General features: G+C 24.5%; 1 protein-coding gene across 3 annotated transcripts in view; it reads right to left on the bottom strand.

Moving 5' to 3' along the window:
- The window catches only part of LOC136969654 (uncharacterized), a 176,096-nt gene extending 165,997 nt beyond the window's left edge, over positions 1-10,099 (bottom strand). For all 3 annotated transcript variants that reach the window (XM_067263939.1, XM_067263940.1, XM_067263941.1), the window contains exons 1-2: positions 9,944-10,099; positions 9,617-9,833 (exon numbers count right to left, since the gene is read on the bottom strand). In XM_067263939.1, coding sequence (XP_067120040.1) covers positions 9,617-9,685 — 69 coding nt within the window. In that variant the 5' untranslated portion in view covers positions 9,686-9,833; positions 9,944-10,099. The remainder of the gene's footprint in view (positions 1-9,616; positions 9,834-9,943) is intronic.
- Between the last annotated feature and the right edge of the window lie 5,033 nt (positions 10,100-15,132).

Below are 15,132 nucleotides of genomic sequence, written 5' to 3'. Positions count from 1 at the left end.
TCACAGTAACACCATCACTACAAAAAACACTCCTGATGGACTAGTGCAACTTTTTAAAGTGGCTCTTGTCAACATTAACTATGCATCAATGTTTTAGAAATTCTACCAACAAGATATGCATGATAGCTAGCATTTTAAGTATTTTGCCTTCAGACAGTATTTTCTTCCTGCATGAGCAAGGATGTTTATTCCATCTCTTACACCAGTAACAAATATAAAAATGCTTTTTCTTCTACTGCATGATGTAGGAAACTTGGTTTATTTCTTTACAGCAATGCAACACATAGGCAATCTACTAAGGGGGATGCCTCTAAGGAGGATTTTCATATTATAAATATGAACCCAGAAAATTCCATGTGACCAGCCTGTTGGCAAGGTGTAAACCCATGACCAACTACCAGCGTTCAGTGGTTTTATCTACTCAGCCACTGATGGACTCATAGTATTGTAGTTTCCTACATTGAGTCTAACTTTTTCTGCTTTGTTGTCATATATATATATATATATACACACACACAAATCACCTATGTGGCACAGAACTTAAATATCACTTCCACAATAATATGCTATACAATATTAGAGAATAAAATCAAGGTTAAAAGCATATGTATAAAATTAAATAATATGCACCTTTCAAAGTTGCATGTATGATAAATTGATCAACTTCTTTTGTCAAAAATTAGATAGTCCATTTTAATCATCCTCATCTGATGCAAATGCAAGGCATCATTTGATAACAAGTGCTGTCTGGACATCATTCCTATACATTTCACAGATTATCAAATGTAAATTAGATAAAATTTTATAAGCATAGACAATATTACAACTTCTCAACTTCCACAAAATTAGTTCAGCATGGTAACCTGTTTGGAAAACTATCATAATTGCACTCCTGGCATACATATCCCTTGAATGAAGTGACTGAACATTAAAAATTTCTATTATCCATATCAAAATATTTGAAAATTTCAAGGTTCAGCATCTTTAATAATAAAAGGTTTTACAAACTGATCCACCTATATATTTATACAAAAATATCACAAGTTCAAAAGGAGTCCTATGCAGGAAATTTATATATAGTTATATAAATATAATTAAACAAAAAATTTATTGATCATACTTTAGAATAATATTCATTATAATGACAAATTTCTTGCAACATTGTAAAATACAAATTACATCATAAACTTCTGTAATTTTTAATACCATGTCTAAATATCAATGCAATAAAAAAGTCTTTTTTAAGAAGTATTAATGCAATAAAGACTCACATTAATACAAATTACAAATTATTATTTTTTTGACTGAGTAAAATTTATAATTCAGTATAAACTTATATTCATAAGAAATTATATATAAATTTATCATTTATAAGTTAAAATAAATATTAAAAAATTTTTGATAATGCAAAGTATTGATTATGAAATTAAAATCATTGAAAAGGCAACAAAAATTACAATGTTTAATTTAAAAAACCCTGTTTGAAAAAAAGTCTTAAAAATAATTGAAGTTGTAAAGCAAACTATTCCAAATTTTAGATATTTTAAAGAAAGGTATCAAAGTAACCAAATATTTTATACAATAAATAGCAATATAATAAAAACTTGAATTAAAAATTGGAAAAAATTCTTCCATTTGTTTTCAGAAAACATAATTTTTTTAGAATATATACTAATTCTCTAAAACTTTATCTATTTTAATTATAAAATATCTGAAAAATAAGTTTTTGAAATGACAAAATTACCTTATAAAATATAATTATAAAATGTTCAAATTTCTGCATTGAATGATTCAAATCATGGCTTTAACTTTTAAACACCACCAATTGATGAAGTCATATATGAGATTATATTACAAATTATCAGAATAAATTTATTTAAAAAAATAATTATTAAATAAACAATTCTGAATTTTTAATTCACCACTATTAAAATCTCAAGTTTATAAGTAAAAAAGAACCAAGAGTGATTAACTTTTATAATGAAACTATTTTAATTGTAACTTATTGATTACATATTGTGCATGTCATTTAATCCATGTTTAAATGTTAAAAAAAAAAGCTTATCAGTAAATGAAAACAAATTTTTATTAAAAAAAACTTATTTAATTAACTCAGCAAGCAAGATTTTATTAGGCAAGTTATTTGCTAAATACCTCTCACATTGATGTAAATGACAATTCATACAGAATAAATTATATTTATATATATATAAATTTAATAGGCAATAGACTTACAATAACTGGCATTTGAAAACTACATTCTGCCATCTGAACTTTCCCAATATGGTTGCTTTTAGGTGAGTTTCAGCTATATAAGATGGCAACATTGAAGAATAAATCTCTAACACTAACTTTTAAAAAATCTAATATAGTTAAATACTAAATTTGTGTGTGTAAGCTAAAATTAATCATCTAAAACAATTTAAAGGTCTGAAATTTTAATTTTTCAATTTAATTGACAAAAAAAAATTAGAGAAAATTGAATTAAAATTCAAAAAGTGTGTATCTTTAAAATAAATTTAAAATGCATACTTTAAATCAATAATAAATATAATAATAATAATGCAGTCTATATTAAAAATTGCAGCAATGACAAAAATATATAAAGAACATGAAAATTACAAATGACTAAACTATAAAAATTGGCTTTAAATTTCATTAAACTCATTTTAAAGTCAGATATTTTGAAATTTCAAACATTAGCATTATTTTCCTATATTTTATACTATACTAAATTTCATATCTAATTCTAAATTGAACGGATGCAATTTTTCAGAAAATGATCCCTTTTAAGTGCTAACAAAGCATTAGTTAAAACTACATAAATGGTTTAGGTTAATATTTACTACTTAAAAAGCTAAATGTTCTCACTATGATATTTATAGTAGATATAATTAAATATGGTTATAATCTTCATCACACTCATAAAATCTGATTAAATGTAGTATACTTTAATAAAAGGCTCTCTAAGAAAAAACATTTTAATCCAAAGAATTATAATTCATCCAGTTTACAGTAAGAAGTATAGTTGTTAATCCAAAGACTTGGTTTAATAACTTCTGAGCTTCAGGATTCAATTTATCAGATCAACAAAATTTTATAATGTAGAATTAAAACATTCTATTCTTCAACGTGATCTAACAATGTCAAGTAATACAGACTAAGGGTTGTAGTGTACACTATATAGCATGTATTGTAAAATCAATTCTATAAAGATGATTTTTTTTATATTGCTGCAAATACTTACTGAATAGTAAAATCATAGAATAAAAATCAAATACTATATATTAATATATTTGTATAATTTACAACAAATATGACATAATACAGAACAGTATAATAATTTACATATTTGAATTATTTTAATGAGAAAAGTATTACAACATTATAGAGTTTTCTAGAAAAAAAACTCAAACTTAGTTTACATATGTATTCAGAACAATGATGAATTTATAAGCTTGGAAAAAGTTCAGCTTAAATAAAATACAAAAAATGCTATGAATCAAAAAAGAAAAACAATTACATATTTAATATTAAAATTTTTATTGCTTATGAAAAATAAAAAAAAAATTTTATAGTCATTTTTCTTTATCATCATCATTTTGATGATAAAGAATGGTAGTTAAGAAACTAATAATATTGATAATTTTTATTCATAATGAATAAGTTTCATATATTTCAAACATTATAATAATTCACTTGTAAATACTAATCTTGCTAAATATTGAAAATCGGTTATATCAGAAATATCAATTTTCTTAAATAATGCATCAATTTGAGGAATGTGATTAATATTTGAATTTGTTTCATAGCCTAGTGCTAGATTAAGGAGAGATAAAGGGTTTGTAGCCTAGGCCACAACTGCCTAAGAGTCAAAGGCTCTGCCTCAAGCTTTATTTGATTTTTTTTAAACTGCAGTTGAGATAAAAAAACAAACAGCCTATATAAATAGAAGGAAACTTAAAAATGCAAATTAAGTCTAGAAAGTATTAAAACTAAAATATCATCAAGTTTTACAATTTATAGAACTGTATTTCTTGATTGATGCCTTTATGTTTGCACTTTTGCAATATGTTCAGGCAATGCTAGCATTGCTAGAGTATCTACAGTTTAGGACCAGTGTTGCCAATTTGGCTATTTTATAACTAAATCTTTGAAGTCTTTCCAGTCTCCCATTAGACTTTTGAACTATAACTACAAAATAATTTATACATTGCAAATATGATCATTTTCTAAGTCTACAAAAGTATTACAACAAAAAATATTGCAAGATATTACAAAGTCATATCAAAAAGTAACTAATGGTTGTTTGCCAGCATTGCCAGTGGATTGGTAAAAAGGGTTCCAAATTCTTCAATAGTCCAAGGACTCCCAAATGCCTTAATCCAGAATGATTAGGACAGTTGAGAAAGAATGACAATGTATAATTAAGAGAAAAACTTTTTTTGTATGACCCACTATCAAATCATTATTATATTACATATATATGATATATATATATATATCACTTTTATGTATTACATAAAAAAAAAATGTAACAGACAGTGATGCATTTCTCATTAGGCCCAGTCATAAGGAATAAAGCTTCAAAATAACAACAAAATAGAAAAGTAATTTAATAACAATAAATAAAAGAATTAGTCCAAATTAAAAGCTTAATAAAAACACTAATATTTAACTAATATATCTTAAACTATGAATATTTCGCATGAACAGGATGGTAGTACTGATGGAGTTTTCAATAGTAGTGTCCTTTTCTCTGTTCAATATTTAAAAATCCATAAAAATACAATTATTGCAGTACAAAAGTGGCACTTTTAGTTTGTGGGGCATCTGCATATTATGAGCCTAGTGGCACCATATTTCTAAATGCATCACTGATAACAGTTACACAACAGTTAATAATAAAAAGCATGTAAGAATATCATTAATATATACAGTAAGTAAACACTCATACATATATAACAAAGATACACCAGATTTTATAGGTTTGAATATTATATAACTTAACATGTTTAAAATCAATACAAGAATCTGGAATTACAAGGATAAAAAAACTGTTGAAATTGCAGAAGTTATAAAATTTCTAAACAAAAGTAGAACAGTATGGCAACTTTGCTAGTTTTTAATGATATTCATATTCAAGTTTATATGCAAAGAGTAAATTCTGCTATCAAAAATAATAAATAAAAATGTAGAATATGAAATCTAGACAACCACAGTTTAGTGTGCTATGTTACCTAATATTGCTTTTGGACAAACAATTAGCCAACAATAATTAACTGTTGTCTAAACCATGACAGGCTTAAACTATACTTAGTTGATCTGTAGTTTAAATCAAAGACTTAGTAAGGTTAGTTACAAAAACAATGATTTATAATTAATGTATATTTATAAAAATTGCTATAATTAAGAATTAAAAATATTAAAAACAAAAAACATGTATTTCAACATAGCATTTCACATAGTTAGACAGTTTAATTAGTTAAATTAATTATTATTAATAAATAGTATTATCATCCTCATGATCATAATAGCTATTGTAAATTTCCAAAAAGATTACCTATTAAAATTTATAATACAAACATCATAACATTTACATTTAGAGATAGAATTTCCCCCCATAATAATATGAAAGTTATTTTCTAATGCATCAAAAAGTATTTAAATTTCTCCAATTGTCCTATTATTCCAATATGCAAACTTTAAAAACATAATAAAAATTTAAAGTTTTAACTTATTTTAGCTTATCAATATGATCACATTTATGCCAAAAAACAATTAGTTCATATAGTATAGATTTGTCGATATGTTAACTATAATAAAAACCAAGCAACAACTTGTTTCAACAAATAATTACAAATTATGTAATTAAAAATTATGTATTTACATTAGTTTATAAGAGTAAGTTAATGCATAATGAGATATGTATAAACTATTTTGAATATCTTTTTTAATACTAGTGAAAAAATGCTTTGAATCTTAAAATACACTTGGCTGTTTTTAAGAGGTATTTTTAAACAAATCTTACATAAAATTAGTAATAAAAATTTGCTCTAATTCATGAAATTTCTTTTAAAGACTATTGGAATGAATATAAAATTTATATCCATAAACTGTTTTTAATGATTTTATCTAACAAAAAACTTTTTAGTTAATAATTATTAAATTTGAGATGATGTGTGTCTTGAAATGTGTCTTAAATTTCATAACAATAACAAATATTTAATAAAATCTTAAATTTAAAACAAATTAATACTAAAATTTTAACCAGTTTCAATTTGAGATCTACAATTTCAATATACACTTTTCATACATCTACACTAATTTTAATAGGTTTAATATTTTTGGCATGTTAAAAAGGTATAATGAGTCACATTATTACTGCACAAATCAGTTTTTATGAAATTAATAAAGAAAACATTAAGAAAAAATCAATGAACACCTTTCTATAAGTTCTGGAAGTAATAGAACATTGATGTACCATACCATACATACTAACAAACTAGTAGATGTTCAAATTTGAAGTTCAATCAAAAATCTCCTGAAACCTAATGATCACCAAAATAAAATAAATAAATAATTGAAAATATTTGTTTTCTACTAAACAACTTGCTCGTTGAAAATATATTTCACCTTACTTTTTATTTGTAAACAGAACATTAAGGTCAAATGTTTTAAAAATAAAATTACAAAATGTTTTAAATCTTATCCAAGACAACTGAAATTGTGTTATTTGTACATTACGATAAAATCATAAATAAATGTATGTATTATTTTATTATTTATTGTAGAAAATTAAAATTGACAAATGATTTATTTTTTGTCCAAGTAAAATCTTTTAAAATTATTTCACATAAAGGAAAAATAAAACTTGAACAATTACTCTCAAAAGAAAATTATGTAATAAAATGTGAAATTATTATTAAAAAGTTCAACAATATTAATAAGCTAACACAGGCATTTAATTTGTAAATTTTGAGACCACAACATATAACAAAAACTAGATAATTAAAAACAAGTAACATATAGTGAAAAAAAAAATCAAAATGTTTTAAAATATTCAAAATTTCCTTTCCTCAATAAAAAAAAAATTACATTCTAAAGAATATTTAACATTAAACTGATGGTTAAAAATCAAAATTTATAACTATAGTGAAATTTCTTTAAGAGTCAATAGAAATCAATTCATTGTTGATTGAATAATTTGTGGATTCCTAATTACACTTGCCAATGTAGGGGTCTCAACTATCTCCATATTTATTAGATAGATTTACAATATGACTATATTGGAAATCCACAATTTGTCAAAATATCAGCAAAAATTCTGAAATGTTAAGATATGTTTTTTAAAAAAAAAATATAGAAAAAATTTGAGCTGTTATATATTTAATTAGAACAATGATCTTGATACTTGTGATATTGTCTGTGCTTGAATTTACCTCTCCAATCAGATTATTAATCCAATTGGAAGTCTAATCATGTGAACATCATCATCTAAAAAACAAAAATATGAATAAAATGAACTTAAATGAATTATGATAGAATGATAAAACTGGACCTGAAAATTCTATGAAGTTAATACAATCCCACTAAAGACAAAAGATATCATTCAACACAAACAATACAATTTAATTATATTAGATGCTTTAAAGATTAGCATTTCTATTTTTACATAAAGTATGAATATACAATAAAAATTACTATTAAAAAGGCATTTTTTTTAATAGATATTTTAAACTAAGTCTCTATTGTTTTATGAGATGATAAACATGAAAAACAGAAGTTGATATAGAAATAAATATTTGTTTATTACAAATAATTTAAAATTTTATGATTTGTATGAACTTTATGACTCATCATAATCAGAAATTTTATAAACTGAATGTTTGTATATTCAGTATGGTAAATTAAATGTAGAATAAACTAATGGATACATATATTTATTAAATTATTTTTAAAAAGAGAATCATAGTATTAAAAAATTAATGTTATTTTAATAATAAGTTTATTTTAAAATTTTTAGTTTATATAATCAAAATCGGAAATAAACATTTCATATTTAAAAGAAAAATTCCTATTGATGTATAAAAATGGAATAGGATTTTTAATTATATAATTTTTCCATCTATTCTATTGTGTTGGTTTCAATCTTATAATGATAATTATTTTAATGAAAAGACGTTTTTTGTGTGTACTCTCTTCACATTAACAACATACCTACTAGCTTAAATGGGAGAAAGAGAACAAAATTTTACACCTATCCAAGTTGTCATGCATAAAAATATTATAGAAATTTTAATTTTTTAAATCTGATTTGATTAAGATTTTAAATATGTCTATATTACAAAGTAAAACAAGCAATCTACTCTTAAAAATGATTTAAAAAAAATAAAACTATTTACATTTTATCTATTCAAATTATCTATACAGATCTTTCAGTTTAAGTGTAATAATAATTATTTATTTTATGGTAAATTTAATACTTATACATCTTTTAAACTTCTTGCTGAATAATTATTCATTAGTAACTATCAACACGCATTGACCTATATTTGTAAAACAGGAATGTAAATCATCTATTTTTTGATTTAGCATTCTAATTTACTAAATATAATTAAAATTATTTTTATAGGTAAAGTTTTTTCTATGCTAGAAATTTTATAACAGGTCTAGAAATTTAATATTAATCTAAATCTGATGAAAAAACTACCTCATACTTTCACATTTCAAAAAATAAATATTAAAAATAAAAAACAAAAAATGATCCTATAAATTTTGACCTTTAGAAATCACCAGGCATTAAATAATATAGCATTTAACTTCATAAAAATACTTATAAACAAAAGAAAACATTTTTTTTATATGCACATATGTTTTTTTATGCCAATTAGTATTTTTTTGCATGAATAAATTTCCAGACATTGATAGTTAGTCTATTGTATGGTAAATATTGAATAAATTTATTCTTAATTAAAATAAATTTTAAACTAAAACAGAAAAACCTTAATTGTTTATTATATATTAATTCTGTACACAACAATGCAAAGTTTATATATATATATTTTACAGATATATATTGTCACACTGTACACACCTTCTGACTGAAGTTTTCCCATGTATTTTATGCAGGGAAAAGACAAGATTTTTGAAATCAACATTTTCTTCTATTAAAACACGACTGTTTATCATCATTGTAATGTTCTCTTTTGTATTTTAATGGTTATAATTATGACAAAAGTTCATTTAACAAAAGCATGACAGTTTGACATTTTGAATATTCATAGTTTAATTAAAAAGATTCTTTTATGTATTTTCGATTATTATTATTTTTCATATTATAAACCTATTTACTATCAAGTAAACGGGCTTTTAAGTGGAAGCAGAAAATGTCAAGACCGTCAAAATCGATTTCGAATTCTAAAAATGAGAGATTTTTCCCAATTTCATGGCTTGTAAAACTAAAAAAAAATAAAAAGAATTTACTTATAAAAACGCTTCTTTTCTCTATTCATTTTTAATGTGTGAGAGTATGTAGGTTGTAACATATAAAGTGGAAACAAGTAAATCAAGAAAATAATAAATAAATAAATAAAAAAGCTGGAAGTAATCTTACCTTTGACTGGAATGCTTCGCTTTCGTTAAGAGACTGAGTTCGAAGTTTTTGCGTCAAATACCTAAGCATTTCAGCACCAAACTGAATCGGAAAAATATATATATATAAAAAAAAAAAAATAAGACGGAAAAATTGCAGTCCTTTTCTGACAACTTGGTCGAGACTTCGCCTTGGTTAGGCCTACATCAAAATAGAAGTTTTCTTGGAAATCACCAACCTAAAATGGAACAAAACCGTCATTTAACTTGTCGACAAGATGTTTAAAGTCTACTTGTAATGATTTTGTGCCATTTTTGATCATTTAATGTAGACAAAGGACGACACTACCTCAGGATAACACTCATCTTCTTATCCCGTTCGAAGCTGCTCGAACACTATCCACTACAACGCGACAGTCAAATATCAGCTGAGGAAAGATCCACTAGCGGCGGGGGGTGGAAGCTTTCTCCTATTCTTAAAACATTTTCTTATCTCTAATCTAATACCTTCCGCCGTAATAAATTCGCGTATAAAATATTAATAAAGTTATTAATTATAAATTTTCTTCGTTATAAATATTTTAAAATACATTTCGGTGTAATAAATGACGTCTGTATTCGCTTCGACAATAATAAACTTGCCCTCGTATCACCGATTGGTTGATACGTTGTTGCTGTTCGTGACGTCATCGGAACCCGCATCAGTTGATGATCTTTCGGTTGTAAAGGAATGGAAAAGTTTTTTTATTCCGATTCGCATTTTTTTTTTTTTTTTTTTTTTTTTTTTTTTTTTTTTTTGTTACGCTTTTCTCGAAATCTGACGCCAAGCTGTCTACTTAATGTATTTATGACAAGTTTAAATGTTAAGAGATCCTTTCAAAAGATTTATAACAACATACGATTGTCATTTAACTTTCGTCTTATAACAAACAGTACGAAATTTAAAACAGTGAATTACAATAAGGAACTGAATTGGGAACGCAACTAGTTCTGTGTAACGATTTACTCGAATATTCGGCTAATTAGGTCTACAGAAAAAAAAATAAACAGGAAAATTGTCTTTAATTCACCCTTTTAAACAGATCAGTTAATGCATTCGCCGTACGTTTAATTATTATTATTATTATTTTCGTTGTCTGGTAGTTATAAAAGAGGGAAAATATTTAACGAGAGTTGAGAAGTTTCTTTTGAATTTTAACTTATATGAGGTACAGCTTTATTTACCTAAAGCAAATATTCTTTACATTTATATACGTTATGGCAAATTACGAATGAATCACTGGATTTATCTACAGCGCTAGATTTTTATTTAATTTTTTTCTTTTTCTTAACTTTATACCTTTGGACCGATCAAATTCAGTCTTTGGAAAACAATAGAAGACTATAATTGGGTCATTTAATTAGAACCGACCAATGTTATTCGTCTGATGTCATCACAACATTCAATTAATGCCGTAATTCATGTTTAACGTCCACATATTTTTGATAATACATTTGGGAAAAATAAAATATGCCAAAATAGTCAAAACGTTACGGATCGATAAGAAAGAAAACAACATAAATTCGAACTAATATCAATAATTAATAATAAAACGAATTGATTTATTCCTTTTTTCATTTGATGTTTTTCTTAACTGCCTATCAATAACACGCAATCTTACTAATCATTCTTAATATATGCAAGGTGGGTGTTTTTTGTCACGTCATTGTCATCTTACAAAGCAGATGTTATTTTTCTCTGATTTTTAAAATAATGTTTCTATTATTACACAAATTATTCTCCGTGTAATTGAAACGGAATGTCATCTAACTTGATAAAGACACGGGACATAAAGTTGTTTTCTATTATCATTTCGACTTACCTGCATAATTAAATTATCAAAAAAAATTCTGAGTGAAAAGACTAAAAAAAAAGTAATTATCTTTGTCTATTTTTTAATTATTTAAATACAGAATTAGTAATCGCTTTTTTAATATAAATCTATTTAAAAATCTTAACTATTAAACTACGTTTTTAAAATATAAATCGTTCTAAAAAATATATTTATTAGTTTTCCTTCCATTTATACATTTTAATTAATTTTTTTATTTACCATTTTTGCGAAAGAATGAAAAAAATTATCATTTTAATCATATATTAATCATATTTAAATGTTATTATTTTAATTATTTAATAGAATTGGTAGATAATTTATTATGATTTTAATAACCATCTTTCTTTACCTTTACTGAATCTTGCTAATAAACGTATGTTGACAGCTGAACTGGCCTCTCTTAATATTAATAACGTTATTAGATGGTTGTTTCTTCCTGTGCATAATTTTTAATAATTTGATTTGTCAGCAGTTTTGTTATTGGTCATACGGCTAATAAATGCTTTTAAGAGCAAAAATTTCTCTTGATTATCTTAGATTGAAAGTACTTAATAACTTATTTTAGAAAAAATCGAAAAGAAAAAAAAAACGATTTACCTTATATAAAAAAATAAGAACTTATATTTTAACCTTTTCTGGTTTAATACTAAATTCAGAAAATGTTTTTTCTTACTTAAAAATTAAATTTAAGGAAAGAAAATTTAAGTAATGTTTTTAAGAATACTTATATTTATTGGAATAAAATAAAAACAGTAAAGATAAATATTTTTAATAATAATATTTTAATATTATATTTGTATAATCTAAACATGATTTTAAATATATAATTTATAGACAAGCATTAAAGCTAGTTTATAGAATTAAATATTTATATGACTAAAAGCGGAAAAATAAGTTAATTCTTTATTCATAAAATAACATACGTAGACAATTTAATAAAATGTGTTTGTTTTCTTGTTATCGATAATTAAAAAGTACATTGATTCCATACAGCGAATATCCTTTAATCAATATTGGTGCTGGTAGTAGCGTGGTATTATACTCATAGTAGACATCGCAAAATATTCCACAAGCTAGATTCCATTCTCGTTCACTAACTTTATAAGCAATTAATACATTAATGTATTTGTTGGACGAATGACAAACATGAATGTATTATGCCACTGATTACATCCATTGCAGTAGCTGTGGCCACACATGTAAGTAGTGGGCTATTTTCTGCTTAAGACAAAGTGTAAACAGACGTGGGGATTGAGTTCAGTTCGTACGCAGAATGTATTTGTCGGTCGTAAGCTATATCCACTATTCGGAAGCTACTGAAATTGTAAATTGCATATGCTTAATATGTAAAAGATGGAACGTTATGCAGTAATGAATTTGAATTATCTCTTCTCCCTGTTAGGATAACAAAAGTCGCTATTCACATCTACTGCTGTCATTATGGTCTAGCAGAACGATGTAAATGTAACGAGCTCCATATAGTTCTTCAATAAGGTAGTGCACGAAACAAACAACAACTATTGATCACTTATTAATCTATATCTTATCTATATTTTATGATTAAAGCATTAGACGCAAAAGAAAAACGATTCTTTCCTTATTGATTTTTCAGTTAAATATCAATTGCAGTAGGCTATACCATATTTTTTCGAAACTATTGTATTGATAAATATTAAAAAAATAATTGAAATTAAAACAAGATATAAATAATTATTATAAAATCCCTTTTTATGAAAGAAAATATTTCCGATAAAAAAATCCTTCTATTAAAATTGAACATTGTTGGTTTATAATTTAAATAAGAATGGTGAATTCTGTTTAATACAGTTCAAATACGAAAAACTTGAGATTTTATATATACATTTGTATATATAATAAGCTACTATTTAAATTATATAAACAGAAGATTTACAATTTATTTGTATTGTATGTCCTGTACATTAGGATTAATGTTTTATACTAGAGAGAGCGGATAAGTACAGAAACGTCTCAAATCGAAAAAAAAACAAATTGAAATAAAAGAAGTATTAAAACTTGCAGATTTATTTTTTGTCGAATACAAACTTAAATTTAAAAAAAATCACTTAATATAAGATTATGAATAAAATACTAATTGTTTTTTAAATGAATAATTAATTTGTTCGAAAGTTCATAGACGAATAATTAAAACAGATTGTTTTATAAAAAAAACAAATAATCATATATTGAAAATGAATGCTAGAGAGAACATAAAATCCGAAGTAGGTTTAAGAAAAGATCTTTATGTGACAGAGAGAATCTAGGATGTAGATAGCTGTCAGAATGGATCTGAAACCTAACATAGTAGCTATTATTACGAACTAAATTTAAACAGATGCGAAGGAGGATTTAGAATCTAAAGGTGGAAGTGTTGAGACGAATCTATAATCTAATATATCTTCAGATTAGATATAGAATATATAGCATGAATATCGTGAATTTTTAAAAGTAACCTACAGCATCAAAAAAGGAACTTAGAGAATAAAAATTTTTACAATAGATTTTTTAATATACTATTTTAAAACGATTATCATAAAAATATTAAAATATTGCGAACGGAAAAGTAGTGTAAATTTAAACAAATCATTATTATTTACGAAATATTTGTAAGTTTTGATGGTAATAGTAATAAACAAAGCACTTTTTTCGAACTCTTAATAATAAGACAAAAATTCATTTCTGCAATTTAATATGCCATCAAATATTTACTTGCAACGTTATTAATTAACGTAGTCCTACTGTTTCTAATTTAATTCAAACTTACTTATGCATATAAAATATAAACATGAGATGGAAAACATTTGTATTTATGTAATCTAAATCTGACGAAATAACAATTTGTATGTGTAATACTAATTTCTCAAATTCTTTGATATCGAACAAAACTTTGACAAGTTACATATCCAAGAACTGGAAAATAATATATGAACAGCATGCAGCAAAGGATCCAACTTTTTATCCCTGAAGGGCTTTAAAGGAGACAGTATCTGGTTGGTGGAAAACAAGACTAGACCCTCTGTTTTTTCCTGTATCATATGTCAGATCTCATATAAAATATTGCTTTATTTTTTGACTTTATTATATAAATAAATATATAACAGACCTATATACTTCTATATAAATACAATAATATGAGAAGTAAATATTTAAATATTAATTTAATACCATAAACTGCTAATACAGCGTACTTCCGGTAACAAATTGCTTCTTATTATTCGAAAATTATTATTGCCGTTTGGAGTAACTATGCTAGATAGAAATTAGATGTTTTTAAAAATTAATTTTATAAAATTAATATAATAATACGAACGTAATCATACGAAATCGACTGATGGTTTCACAAGTTCATTATTTTAAAGGATTGGTTTGTTTATCGTAGATACTTTGGAAGTAGATGTGAAATATCGTCCCTTCGTTTATTAGATTATGCTTACTTCAAAATATATATAATATTGCAATATATTTACTGTAATAGTGTAGAGCTTAATGAAGAATGGAATTGTTTGGCTTGTTTCGTATGCAAAATTGAATGAAATCTTGTGGTTACAAATTTACTTCTTTAATAAAATACTATACACGTGAATAATTACTTTCATTAATAATCAACATTTAAATATAAAATACATCGTTAAAATGACACAAAAGT

This window comes from Centruroides vittatus, unplaced genomic scaffold (assembly GCF_030686945.1).
Source record: "Centruroides vittatus isolate TY-2023 unplaced genomic scaffold, ASM3068694v2 contig_18, whole genome shotgun sequence".
NCBI classification, from domain to species: Eukaryota; Metazoa; Arthropoda; class Arachnida; order Scorpiones; family Buthidae; genus Centruroides; species Centruroides vittatus.
Note: the sequence above shows the minus strand (reverse complement) of the source record. Positions and strands in the feature narration are given on the sequence as shown.